This window comes from Cyprinus carpio, chromosome B5 (assembly GCF_018340385.1).
Source record: "Cyprinus carpio isolate SPL01 chromosome B5, ASM1834038v1, whole genome shotgun sequence".
Taxonomy (NCBI): Eukaryota; Metazoa; Chordata; class Actinopteri; order Cypriniformes; family Cyprinidae; genus Cyprinus; species Cyprinus carpio.
Window position 1 is genome coordinate 2,359,739 of NC_056601.1, and position 14,025 is coordinate 2,373,763.

The 14,025-nt window shown below is 39.0% G+C and overlaps 1 protein-coding gene across 3 annotated transcripts in view; it reads right to left on the minus strand.

Moving 5' to 3' along the window:
• Positions 1-484: 484 nt before the first annotated feature.
• Positions 485-14,025, minus strand: part of LOC109102714 (transmembrane protein 132C-like) — a 190,553-nt gene continuing 177,012 nt past the window's right edge. For all 3 annotated transcript variants that reach the window (XM_042723570.1, XM_042723571.1, XM_042723572.1), the window contains 4 exons: positions 11,308-11,513; positions 9,558-9,831; positions 7,921-8,112; positions 485-4,827 (listed from right to left, as the gene is read on the minus strand). In XM_042723570.1, the coding sequence (XP_042579504.1) occupies positions 3,643-4,827; positions 7,921-8,112; positions 9,558-9,831; positions 11,308-11,513 (1,857 nt within the window). In that variant the 3' untranslated portion in view covers positions 485-3,642. The remainder of the gene's footprint in view (positions 4,828-7,920; positions 8,113-9,557; positions 9,832-11,307; positions 11,514-14,025) is intronic.

Consider the following 14,025-nt stretch of genomic DNA (forward strand, 5'->3'; position numbering starts at 1 on the left):
AAACTTTAGTCATTGGTGTACATCAAAGCTGCTCTCCTCACACTGAAATATAAAAGACATCAAACATCAGACTATACATATGCAAATATATGACAAAATGGGCTGAATCCTGTTTTCCTGTTTCTGCCCTCGTTCCCCCAAACGTTTGCTCTGGGAGTATGTTAGTTTGATGTGCCGCTATGAAATTCCGCCAAAAAGGCGGATTGCGTTACAGCAGCAACAAATGCACATGTACAGCCAGTAATTGGGACAGTGCTGTATTTATACCAGTAAATTCCAGCCAATTAATTTTAGGGGGCTCCAAATCGCAAAAATACACAAAACTTCATTCAGCTGCTTTAACACTGACCAGGAGCTCGATTTTGTTCGTTGGTAATTTTTGGTATTTTGGAGGTGGACAATTCTAAAAACTGATGCAGGTTTACAAATGATAGCTAGCAAACAACAGAAAGGTTGAAACCAACAGGAAACAAAAGAAACAAAATCCATGTCAGTAGGCAACATCTTTAATGAGAAAGCATGTACACAAATGAGGGTCATACTCAACAAATACCAGCAAAGGGACGTTAACGGATGTCGGTACTTCCGTAAAATGAGAACGGAGAGCATTGCAGGTGTTCCGGTATTCTTTCTGCTTTTCGATCTGTATATTTGTACAAAATCATGGCGTCTTCAGGTGCTAAAACGTATTTATATGAAAATATAGATTTGTGTACATGGACACGAAGCAGTTTTATCAGATGAATATGTTTATATGAAAACATGGAATCATATAGCAGGATACGACACGGTTTATGAGAAAATGCACAGTATGAGCATTTAGGAAACATATCAGAATATCAATAAGCGAATGACTGTGGAATAAAGATGAGTTCATGTTCTCCATCTTGAGTCATCAGACATTGTGACACTGCATCTAAGGCCTCATGTGGATGGTGAACGAAGAGCGTTATTGTTACAATCCAGTATATTATTCTGGTTGAAGAGGTGTCAGCGATGGCCTTGGCAAACACATGAGCTCAATATCTCTCTCACATTCTATTATATGGTTTCTCCATAATTTACAGTCACAACGGACAATAAACTGGATAGTGCTTAAACCAAGAAACTTAATAAGAAAACAGTCGTTCTGCTGTACCAAGAGTCAAGGCCAGAACAAAATGAAACTTCATACAGTAAAAGTCCATCAAATCCCATAAGGACACCTGGAAAACAAGACATCCTGTCACTCCACCTCAGACTAAATGAGGTATGTATGTTTATAAAAGAAAAGAGTTCAAAATCGCCTCCCTTTACTTGTGGCCACTGGAATGAAGTTGTGTTTTTGTTTCAAACTGCCGTCCTTTAAAACAACTGTCAAATTCTTAAACATTTCAAAATCTTTAAGCATTTCCGTCAAATTAGTGCATTCATACGTTGCTTAAGACAAATCATAACAATTTCAATAGGAGAGAGCAGGTTTAAATGTAATAATAAATTCACAATAATAATAATAATAATAATAATAATGGACAGTTTTATTAACAGACATGCATAAAGTTAAAAGGTAAAATATTAAAGTTAAAAGTCTGTTCTCGCATTTCATATAACTGATAACAAAAAAACTTGATATAAAAACATTTAAAAAATAATGAATTGTTTTTAATAAATTAAATATTAATATTATAAATATTCATTTAATTATTTTTTATAAATTAAAAATGAATACATATTTTTAGCAACTGAGATGCTACATGGAATAATTGTACTCTAAAAAATATTTTAAAAAGGCAAAAATGTAATTGGAAAATGGTTTAAAAAGAGAGACATTTTTCCTTCTATATTTATATAAATACTTTCCAATTACAATTAAATCTGCTCTACCCTACTTCTAATGTAGCTTTAACTAAAACTGCAAAAAAATATATTTAAGAAAGCAGATTTAACTGAATCAAACACCTTTGAAACAAACAGAAATAATCTATCAAAGGAAAAGACCGTACCCTGTGTAAAAGGGGAATCTGATTTTCTGACAGAACCAATGACATGTCTTAACATATTAAAACCTATCTTTTTATTCCTTCGGGGGGAAATCGGATTTGAACATAAAATATGATACACTCAAATGGCCTCATGACTCTGTGTGTCGATTGTGAAAGCCTTCTTGCAGTGTCCACAAGAAATTTTGAATCATTTTATTTACATCCTATCTCATATTACACTTACAAATAAATATTGCATTCTTACAACCTACATTTGAATTCTACCACTGTTCATCTGTGAGCGTATTTTCACCTGAGCTTTCAAAGAAAAGGTTTCCACATCAGTCCTTCCCTACAACTCTTCAGTAATACAAACAACAAGGATTCAAGGAGCCGGGTAAATGCTGGGGTTAGTGAGGCAGAAATAGAAAGTTGCTTTAATACCTATAGGACATGTAAAAACCATGGGCAGGTGCTCCGGCCATGTAAAAAGGGGGTAAACGATGTACATTTCGCCTCAATAAAAAGAGAAACATTCATACATTTACCGTAGTGGAGAGTAATAGACCATATCTACTCTTGTATATTTTCCTATCACAGCAATCATATGGTTTTATAACAAACACAACTCAATTTTGTGGGCTTGTATTTCTACACGGTCCGTCTCATGTTCAGGTTGCACGTCTGGATCAGTTGCTGTAAGGACAGTCTGAAGATCAGCTGAGGGCCGCTCTATGCACTTTCTGTATTATTCTTATTGTGCAAATGAACAACCCCCCGATGGGACTCAAAATAAGTCCTCAGTCCCTTTTTTCCCACATTCACTTGATCAAATGAACAGTGCATGAGGAGTCTTTTTATTCACATGTTGCTTTTCATCATTGATGTCTTGTGTTTTTCTCCTAGAGGAGAGATGGAAAGGGAGGACTGTTGTGTTTTGGTGTCTTTCGACTTCTTAAACAGTGTGTGTGTGCAGATACAGCTGGTACAGACTCCAGCCAGGGGGAATCCCACGCGTCCTTGCACCCCAGCTCTCTCGGAATTCACACAGGAGGGACAGACAGTACAAAATGAGCGGAAAACAAAAAACAAACACACCTGGATCTGGGGCAGGCCGGGTGCTTTGAGGGCCTGTTTTGGTCTAGTTACATACTAATCTAAAAAACAAAAAAACCTGGGATTATCTCAAAAAATAAGATCTGTTGTATACGTCCCAATGATCTGAATCGAGATAAATCAAAACACTACGTTACATTAGCGATAACAACTCCCATTTATCGACTTCCATGGACTGCGATTTTCTGTACAGCTGTCAAGTTCGTTTCCTTTCTTTCTGTCTCTCACTGGTCTTGTTTGGGCTTGTTTATTCGGGATGTCGGTAACTGGCGTTCTGTCCCTGTGCTAGCCAATTGGCAGCTGCTCCCTCTTTGCCACCTGGACCGCTCGGCGGAGCCAGTATGAACGTGCCAGTCTCTTTTCACCCGTTTCCCCTTTTTGTGAATTTTCTACTTAACTCAAGACTCCCAAAGGATTTTGTTCCTTCCTGCTCCCTGCTTGCATCCACTTTCGATTCTTTAATAATTCCTCCCTCCCTGTATTCCCCCCACAGTGCAAAGGCATTTCTGGTGAGTTTTTGTGTCCACCCTCTCCCTTTCCCTTTCTGTCGTTCTCTTCCCGGCTCCTACAGATTGTCTTGCAGTCTCTCCATGTAGCTCCTGAGCTCGGCTGACTGTCCCAGGTCCATGTCCTGACAGACCCACTTGATGTCGTCTTCATTCCCGATAAGGATGGAGTTGGTGTACGGCCCGCCTTCGTCTGGTAGTACGGTGGCAAAGGAAGTAAACTTGACCCTTTTGCGCTTGGCAGCGCTGGGAGAGTTGTTAAGGGGCTCGATTTTTCCACTGGGGTCGTTTCCCGAACAGGACCGTGGATCAGAGTGCACTTGGGGGATGCCACGTCCACTTTTCTGAACGCTGCTCCCGTTGAGGAGGTACTTGCTCTCCTCGCAGCCTTCGTTGCGATCTATCGCGGTAGTGCACTCATCGTTGTGTGCCAGTGGCCCGTGGTCGCCGTGATGATCCATCAGGTCCGCTTCGTTACCTAGCCACACCCAGTCGTGGGCATGGTTCATGTTGCCCTGCTCCAGTACAGGAAGCTCTTTGTGGCGGTAGCGGAAGGCAAAGCTGACACAGTTGATGAGGAAGACGAGGATAGCAAGGCAGAAGACTCCAAGCAGGGCATACATGCCAATTTCCAGGTCTGACAGACCTCTCGGAGCCTGTGTCAAGTCGCTGTCCGCCCCGCCAGGTAGGTCCACCTGCGCTGGGAAACTGGTATAGTCCACAGGGTTGTTGTTTTGCCCCCCACCCTGCTTGCTGCCCCCGGAACGACTGGTTAGCGGAGTCTTTGCAGTCGTGCTGACCTTCTTTAGGACCGACTCTTCTCGTTCCACTGCGGTGTTTGTGTATTTCCAGCTATCTCCTCCACTTGTTTTATCCGCTTCTAGAAGCTTATGTTTCTGTTCGTTTGTGCTGTTGTCCAGACTGTTCTCCTCCTGTGTTCCACTCCTCTGCTCCAGGTCGTTCTGTCCGAACTTCACCTGTACATTTCCTATCCCCATCGCCAAAATGCTCTTTCTCTTGGATTTCTGGCAGGTTTCTGAGATCATCATCTCCACGCGCAGTAGCGCTCCCTGCCCCTCGCCTTCTGCCACTACCACAGGCCAGCGCTGGGACTGATCCTGATAGGTGGAGACCACGTTCTCATCCAGTGAGGTGATGGTTACAGTGAAATCTTTAGGGTCATAGATGTCAAGAGGAGTCACAGAGCCATCGCTGTACTGAATCCATGCACTGATAATGGCTTCCTGTAATATAACAGAGAGATGGTTAAGAATAGATGCGTGACTGCTCACTTTTCATTGAATGAATCAATCTTTTGAGTCACGTTTTTATTGATTCGGTTGATCCAGTTCACAAAACCACTCACTTTGAATGACTTGTTTAAAAATCTGGTTCTTGGCTCAACAATCTAGTCCCAGGTTAACAGGAGGTGAGAAGATAATCAGTGACTTCAGCAAACATATATATAGTGCATGAGTCATATGAGCCGCTTTAATGATGAGTTTTGCATCCTTTTTGAAGCCTCAGTTTCCATTCTTTGTAATTACATAGAAAAGCTTGACCAGTTCCATCCTGTTAACCTCCGCACAGTCAGTCTGTGAGTCAGGGAGCTAAATTTGAGAACCAAATCAGTCTGATTTGTAAAGAAATGATTCAGACTGTTTTTTTTTTAACTAAAACCAAAGCATTTAGAAGATATGACTCAAAAAAATCATTCGCTCAGGAAAGAATGACTAGTACAATTTTTTTTTTTTTTTTTTTTTTTTTTTTTTTTACATATTTCTCCTTTTGTGTTATAATTTTGGAACGACATATGGCTGAGCAATTAGTGACCAAATTTAAATTTTTGGTCTCCCTTTTAACAACAAACCCAAATTACTTTGAAACATTAAAATTTTTATAGCTACAGTACCATCGTCCTTGGAGAATGAAGGATTATATACTGTATTGTGAGAATGAAAATTTCTTCTCTGAAAACATTCCCCGAACATGTGAATTAAATCACAAGCTGCTTGTGATTGGAACTGAAATGACGTCTAATGGCAAAGCTGTTAGCACAACTCACAGCACAACTCAACAGTATTAAGGGGCTGAAAATAGTACCTTTAAAGGGATAGTTCACTCAAAAATAAAATTCTGTCATGGTTTGCTCACCCATGTTGTTCTAAACCTGTAAAACATGCTTGCAGAACACTCAAACCTGGTATGCTTTCAATTTATGGGAAAGAAAAACGTATATTTTTCAAAATTTCCAGAAGAAAGTTATACAGTTTGGAAAGACAATTTAAAAATTGTGTTAACGATTACATCACTTTCATGTTTGAGGGAACTGTCCCTTTAAGACTAAAGTGTCAAGTTTTCAAGAAGCTCAGAAAAATATCTGTAGCAGCACCAGCAGACTGTGCAAATTAATTTTAGCTTATCTAAACATGCAGTCGTATATAATTTAAGAAATACTAAATACTATGCTAGGAAAGAGAGAGGTAATTATAGGATATGGATTATAATTATATAGGATGTAGAATGTGTGGAGTTAATCACAAATGCTCAAGAGAGTGAAAACACAAACAGCAGATCAACTACACAGTGTCAAAAATAGTGAACAAGAACAGCCTCCAGATATGTGTCCACCTAGATTTTGGCAGCTTCTTCAATTGAGACAAAAAGCGTTTTCCTTAATATCCATAATTGCCAACAACTCCAAATGAGACTCTGCAGTGTTTTCCCACCCACTCTCATTCACTCATAGTTAACCTTGGGCCCTATGCGTGGGAAAACGCTGGCAGAAGCCAGGGAAAGCATTCCGATTTTTAGCAGAGCTGCTATTTTAGATACTTTAATCAGATGATTCCAAACAGCACTGTAGAGGGAAGGAGAATATTAGAGCTACTCACTTCTCAGTAATAATCACGCCTGCCAAAATGAATGCCGGTGCCTCTAGTGAGGGGCCATTGGTTAACAGAGCAAACAAAGGCCAGAACATTTTGCAGAACGTGTTTGCATACTGGATTATTTCCGCAGTGGTATCTGTACTGTTGGCAGGGCAGACTGTGGACAGTTGATAGGTGTGCTTTACAATGCCTGGTTTAAAATGTTGCACGGTCAGTAAAGTATGTGAAAGATTGTTCCTTTTTCGAGTATTTTAGTCTCTACATTTAGCCTCTAATATCTCTCACTCTCTTAACTCTCAACCAGGTAGTGCGAATGAAAATTTATTCTAAAGTGCCAAAATATTAGTGTCCATTTCTGATGTGGACGCTTTTGTTCATCAGTGGGTTTCCTTGCAGCTGTTTAAGCTTTAAAAGTTTTCCAGCCAATGCTTTCAAACTGCACTGCTTATTTAAATTAACACAACTAGATGCCTAAAAACTTTAAGCAATTATCATTGACATGGGTGCAATTCTAGTTTGTGCTCCCAGCCGCATGTTCTAGTCCTGCAGTGTTACAGTAAGTCTGAGTAAAGTCTCGAACACTGAAGCTAATTCACACCCTAGTAAAAAGGTCATATATTTAAAATACATTTATTTCATATTAAGTATAGTTAAAATCTATTAACATATTTACAGACATATCACTCAAGACTTACTGATATAAAATGTTTAATTAAACTTTATTGGAAGTACTACTGCACAATGCACATTTTAAATGTGTTTAATGTCACTATTGTATGATCTCTGAATAACATCGGCCTTTAAAGTGTACCTAAAGTATACTTGCAATAGTTCCACTTTAGCACAATCAAATAAACTTCTGTATATCTTTAGTTGAACCTCAGCACAATACTTCTGCACAATTAAAGTGCATTAAGCACAAAATTAGTTGTTCCAATTTAGCAGATTTTAAGTATACCAGTATAGTATATTAAAAGCTTAATTGCAGGGTATTTTTATTTAGTACGCAAATGTGTAAATGTATTTGTAATATACTTAGCATGAAATAAATGTATTTCAAATACATTTTAGTATGTTTATTTTTCACTAGGACAGTAACATCAAAGTTCTATAATGTTTTGACCAATTTTTGGTTCTATTCACCTTATTTATTTTTTCAACAAATGATTGGGTACGGCCATTTGTAACTTGAAATTATGCAGGGTTCTGGTGTTAATGTTTTAGAGCTATGCTGTCAATTCACAGTGGCATCAGCTTTTATTTCTGAAATGATCGAGACCATTCACTATAGCCTAAACCTCTAGTTCCAGCCAATTTATAGTAGCCCCAATGTCTACAGCAGCATCAACATCTAGTTTTAGAATGTTACAGCCTATATGATTTTTTCCATGATATACAGTAGTAACTGTAAGAAGTATTCTGTTGGCCATTTCTCATGGCTCTCACCTGTTTGGGTGTGTGCAACAGGTCCTGAGCAGTGGTTGTGATGTAGAAGGCTCTGTTGTTGGTGGAACTGGCCTGCAGTGAGAGACTCAAAGAGCCCACCAGCTGAACTCCCAGATCACTGATGGTCACTTTATCATCCACCACTGTGATGGTCTTCTCAGCCAGAATAGAGTCAGAAAAGGGAGATATCACCTGAGAAATACGAAAGCCAATCATCACATTGTTCAGATAAATGCATGTGTCATGCTATCTATCCATCCATCCATCCATCCATCCATCCATCTGTGAAATTTACTCATTTTAAACAATTTCTATAAATATTTGAAAACCGTTTCCTGTCCCTGTTTCCATTATATAATATCTCCCATCCTTATAAAAGGCGGGGAGATACAAACTGACGCTTTGCAATTGCTTTATAATGACAGACAGGCAGTATGACAGGTGTACAAAGAGCTCTCAGAATCAACATGTCATCGTCGAGCACCATATTCTGTTACCGTGGACACAAACTGTTGAGTGACACCATGAGGATTCCCGAGCTGAGGGGAGGAAAGGAAGGAAAAAAAACTAAAATGGCAGGAAATCAAAGGGGTGGCGGAAGCCTAAACGACAGGGAGAGAAACAACATGAAAAAAGGACTGGAGAGAATTCCACACAGAATAAAAACAAACTCAAAACCACATGCGAGGTCTTATATAACCAGCACAAATTTGGACCAACATGTGAAACATGATAAAGTGCAAATGGAGACAGACAGACATGCGGAGGAAATAAACAAAAACACACAAGGGCCTCTTAGTCGACGGGTTTCCAACAGAACGCTTGACTCTGGGATGAGCATTCAACACCGCTGAGATTTTAACACCTGTAGACAAACAAGCTTGTTATCACTCAGATGCAATAACATCTTCGCAATGAGGGGTGAATATTTCCGGTGTGTTTGACAAGGGAGGTGTTACTATCGCTCAGGTTCTTTCTTTATTTGTCACCGGTCTTTATCTGTGTGCCAGCTTCATTTAAAACGGAGCTGCTCACCAAACAGACGCAGTCAAAGAAACTGGCTATGAATAAATTAGGAATGAGTTTGATTCCCAGGGAATGCATATATATTGTACTGTTCGGATAAAATGTACATCTTGAAAGCAATGTAAGATGCTTTGGAAAAATATGTCTACAAGATGTATAAAACCAAAATTAGCTGGATGGATGCATGGATGGATGGATAAAACATGAAAATAGCAAATGACATAACATGCCCAAAGTCTTTCAGGTTTTACATATTTTTGTCCAGACTTCCAGAATCAACAATTACTAAAGGTGTTTCACAGCCACACACCACCAGTGTTTTAGCAATAACTTGCTCCATACATTGTCTAAATGCACATTTATTTACATGACATTTGTGAATATAGTCAAAGCTAAATGGTATGACACACGGTAGGATTTTTAGAAAGGAAAATTTAAAATTGACATTGTGTAAATATGTTATCATGTAATCCCTGAAATTGTAACTGCAATCTGATTAAGAGATTTTTAAAATGTAATATACTCTAATTATAGGTACTTAATTTTTGGAATCTGATTACATAATCCAGATTACATACTACCCAGCTCAAGATAGATAGATATATATTTACCTGTATATTGGTGATGCCCGGGTCTCTTCCCACCAGCACCCTTCCATCAATTAGTCTGGCAATGCTTGTATCTTCCACTTTCAGGAAGTCCAGGACCATTTCTGTGATGTCTGCTGACCAATCGGAACCCAGCATGTGCACAAGCTCCCCACCATGGCCAACTGGCTCGGCAACAAAGTGTGTGAGAACACGCACCAGAGCGTACTGATACTGCAAGGCACAGCCTCTGCCCTTCCTCTCATCCTCCTCATCATCCTCGCTGTCCCGTGTCGGCCTAGGCAACACAGAACACAGACAAGATAAGAAATCTACATGTTTAGTAGCTGTTGTATGATGATGAAGTGGTGACATTATTTTAGCTGGTGACATTAAGCGCAAAGGCAGAACGATTATAAAAAAAAATAAAAAATACTGAAATGCCATTATCACAAAATTTAATAATACAACACAAATGGGTTGATTTGAGGTTGTTTTCGAAGTTGAAATAATGACATACTAGTAATGAGATTCTAAGAAATAAATGATAATAATGATTCTAAGAATAATGAAATACAAAGTCAGAATAACAATACGTTCTTGTGCTTTATGGTTTCCTTAAAGGGATAGTTCAATTCCGTCTTCATTTACTCACCCTCATGTCATTCCAAACTTGTATGGCTTTCTTTCCAACATGAAACTAAGAAAAAACTGATCTATAAAAGTGAACTGGGACAGTAGTTGTTGAGCTCCAAAAATGTAGAGAAAAACAACATAAAAGTATCAGAATAGTAGTCCAAATGGCCTGTACACTAGACGGCATCTTTGTGTGAAGGAATTTAAATGATTATTTAATGAAAATCTGCTGTCGTTCTCACGTCTCATTTTCACTCTTGCATAATAAATCACGCTGTTCTAATGAAATCTTCTTTGGAGCATTCACTTCAGTGGCTTTCACTGTGTGGAAAAGAGCACTGTGAACATCTTCACAGGAGAAAGTCATACAGGTTTGTGACCAAATGAGACTGAGCAAATGCTGACAGAAAGCACGTTTTTGGCACATGACTTATTTCTCCAAATGTTACACTGAGGGCCAAGAAGAAAGCAATTATAAACATCTCTGGCAAAGCTAAGCTTGTATATTTCAGTGCAGCTGGCGATCTGACTGATTAGAATCGAGGAAAAGAGTCTGATCTCCAGCAATTATCCAATTTGTTCTTTTCTTTCCCCTTTGCTTTTTTATTTTATCTCATTTATTTTGTTGTTGTTTTTGCTTTGATTTCCTTGCCTTGTCTTTTCTCCCCCCATTTTATTTCTCGTTCTGAAACTGTGATTACTTCAAATTTCCTGTTCACCTGGGGGGGAGCATTGCATGGGGTAAGAGAGAGAGAGAGAGAGAGAGAGAGTGTGTGTGTGTGTGTGTGTGTGCGAGTGTGGTTCGTGGTGGTAACAGAGGTTTTGTTGTTACAAGCAGAGAGGCAGAAATTGGCTAAATTGAAAAATGGGCCCAGCAGACAGACTGAAGGCCAACAAGCAGAATTAAGCTGTGACAAAACAGACATATATAAAAAAACAGACAAACACACACACACACACACACACACACACACACACACACACACACACACACACACACACACACACACACACACACACACACACACACAGTGTATACCATGAAAATGAAAGGGATGGTTATAGATCTCTGTGGCCGAACAAACATTGTGCCCTGCCAGCTCACACACATGCATGCTTTTTGCCGTCTCACACACACCTCTTGTTGGTGATGATGGGTACCCTCCATCCTTTGACTTGGCTGAGTTCGGCATCAGAGACGTCAATCTGGAGCGGTAACCGTGGCACCCAGACGGTGAGCTCTAATTGGCTGGTCAAATAGAGGTAGGTAAAGTTCACTTGAAGAGAGATATGCCCATTCTTCTCTTTCCCGTTCACCAACACCTCATCACAACCAAGAGACACCTGCAGCGCAAGAAACAGAAAGGTGAATAGGAGGTGGATCGAACAGTTGTGATTGTTTTTCTGGGTTTTGTAATGGCTGTGGCATTTGCTATGATTCTTCTCCTTGCACTAGCCACAATTACACTCATCTGGAGCAAGAGCATTTTTTTTTTCACATAATTACGTGAAAACAAGAAAAACAGAAGTGAGTGTTTCCCTTGTTAGTCTCCCTGTCTTTTGCCTCCTCTTCTTTTTTATTATCTGGACTTTATTTCCCCCCATCTTTTCTCTATATTTTGCCCTCTTTACTCTCTGTCGTGATTAATGGTGGTCTGTATCCGCTGGACGTTTATGACACTTTGATGGGCTGTGTCTTTGTGATGTTGTCATGGTGAACACAGCACCATCATTTTCTTACCGGTAAATCACACACACACACACACACAGACACACACACGCACAAAAGCTCAAGCAGCGTGAAGCAGTCACATCTCACTATTACAGCTCAGGGTCACAGTGGGGGCAGACCGAAATTTGAAATGATCGCATGTGTGTGTCCACAGATCATGCAGTGCTCAAAGCGCTCAAGCTTTTGCGCTTTGTCAGGTGCTTTTATTTCATAAACATGTTCCATATTGTACTTTCTGGTAATATTAATCACCTAACAATGAAAGCAAGAGAGAACAAGAGCTGGAGAAGAAATAAGAGCAGCGAAGACAGATATTCAGAGCAGACCAGACATGTAACAATAACAGTTCCAAGTACAATGCAGAAGCACTGTTACAATATAGAAAGAAAAAAAAATACAGGTAACAATAGCAGTCTTTTGCAGTTCTATAATATCATGTAACAACAATATTCATATTTACAGTCAAGCCATGCTTTTCTACTTTTTGAAATTGATTTAAGCAGCTTTATTTTGCATTGCTCGTTTCATAATGTTTGTTTACACTGCATGTTTAATAATGTTTACTTACCATTGACTGTAGTTTTATACATGAAAAACGATTGCTTTATTGCTTTGACCTGTATGTACATAATTACTAACCATTTACTGTTAACAACATGAAGCAATGATTTCTTCATGGAGAAATACCTGAAGGCTGCATGGCATTGCTACAGTGTAACTTAATTTTATATTCACATTAAGATTCCGGAAGTTGTTCCTTTATAGGCCTTTCAAAGAACTTTTGAAAGAGTTTGATTTTAATCAAAAACGTACTTGAAAATCTGATATAAAGTCAAGGATGCAAAAGTCTGTGTTTTGTTTTATAAGGGAATGAATCTCTTGTTCCATGAAGCATTGTGAATGACAAAATCAAATAATACAAATCGACAAACACACAAGATTATTTAACAATGAAGCAGGTCTTAAAACTATTTATCATAGACTGCAAATCTGTCTTGAAAAGTTAACATGTTAAAAATCAATTCCTCTGTGAAAGAATGAATGGAATGGAAGACTGTTGTGCTCTATAGCATATTTGTTTTAGTTGTACTGGTATTGAGAATTGTGAAAAGCGTAGCCTAATGGTTAGATAGTCAGACTTGTAACCCAAAGGTCGTGGGTTTGAGTCTCTCTTACACCTTCATTACCCACAACTGGCCAACTGCTGTATGTGTGCACTTGGATGGGTTTAATGCAGAGCACAATTTCGAAAATGGGTTACCATACTTTCCCACATGCCACGTCACTGGAAATTTCATTGCTGTTGGTATCACCAAATGAAAACTTAATCCTACACCAAATGTGTAGTACTCAGATATACACTAAACCAAATTATGAGGCAAATTATTTTGGAGACAAAAAAAATGTCAAGAGGTCGGTCTGGGAATACTTGATCTGGGAGAGCAAGAGAGAGAGAAAAAGATGGATTGAATTGCCATTCTAAAAAGACAAAGAACCTTTTAAAAGCAAGTCCAACTAAAATGAACCGTGATTCATTCAACACAGGCAATTAAGAGTAAAATATTAGATAAAATGCCATTCCATCAAAGTAAATGCACACACACACACAAGCCCTGAGAGGATGTATAACAGACCTCGTGCTGTGCATGTCTTTTATATAGGATGTAATGTTCCACCACACAATGATAGTTGATAAAAGGCACCCTCCAGAAGTGCTCAAGTTTTTGTGTGTACGGGTGTGACTCTCAAAAAGAGCAATTACCCAGAATTCCGTGCAAGGACGCTACGCTCAATTTCTCTACCTTTGCTTCTACCTCTGTTCTTGCAATTTGCACCTTTTTCAATCCACCCATCTTTCTGCTCATCTCCAGTGTTGTTCTCTGCAGCAGAAATGACTGTCAGGTCTGAGGCTAATGGCACAGGAAAATGGCAGCTAAAGTGGCATGTGGCCATATCAGAACATCAAAAACATGACATGATAAAAACATTCTGGAAGCTGGGACACAGCATCACACTTCTCCTCTGAGGCTGCTAAGTGTATAAACAAATAAAGTTTATCCAAATAAGCAGCATATTTGACTATTTTTGCATTGTATTGAAAAAAACAGAAATACACTAAAAATA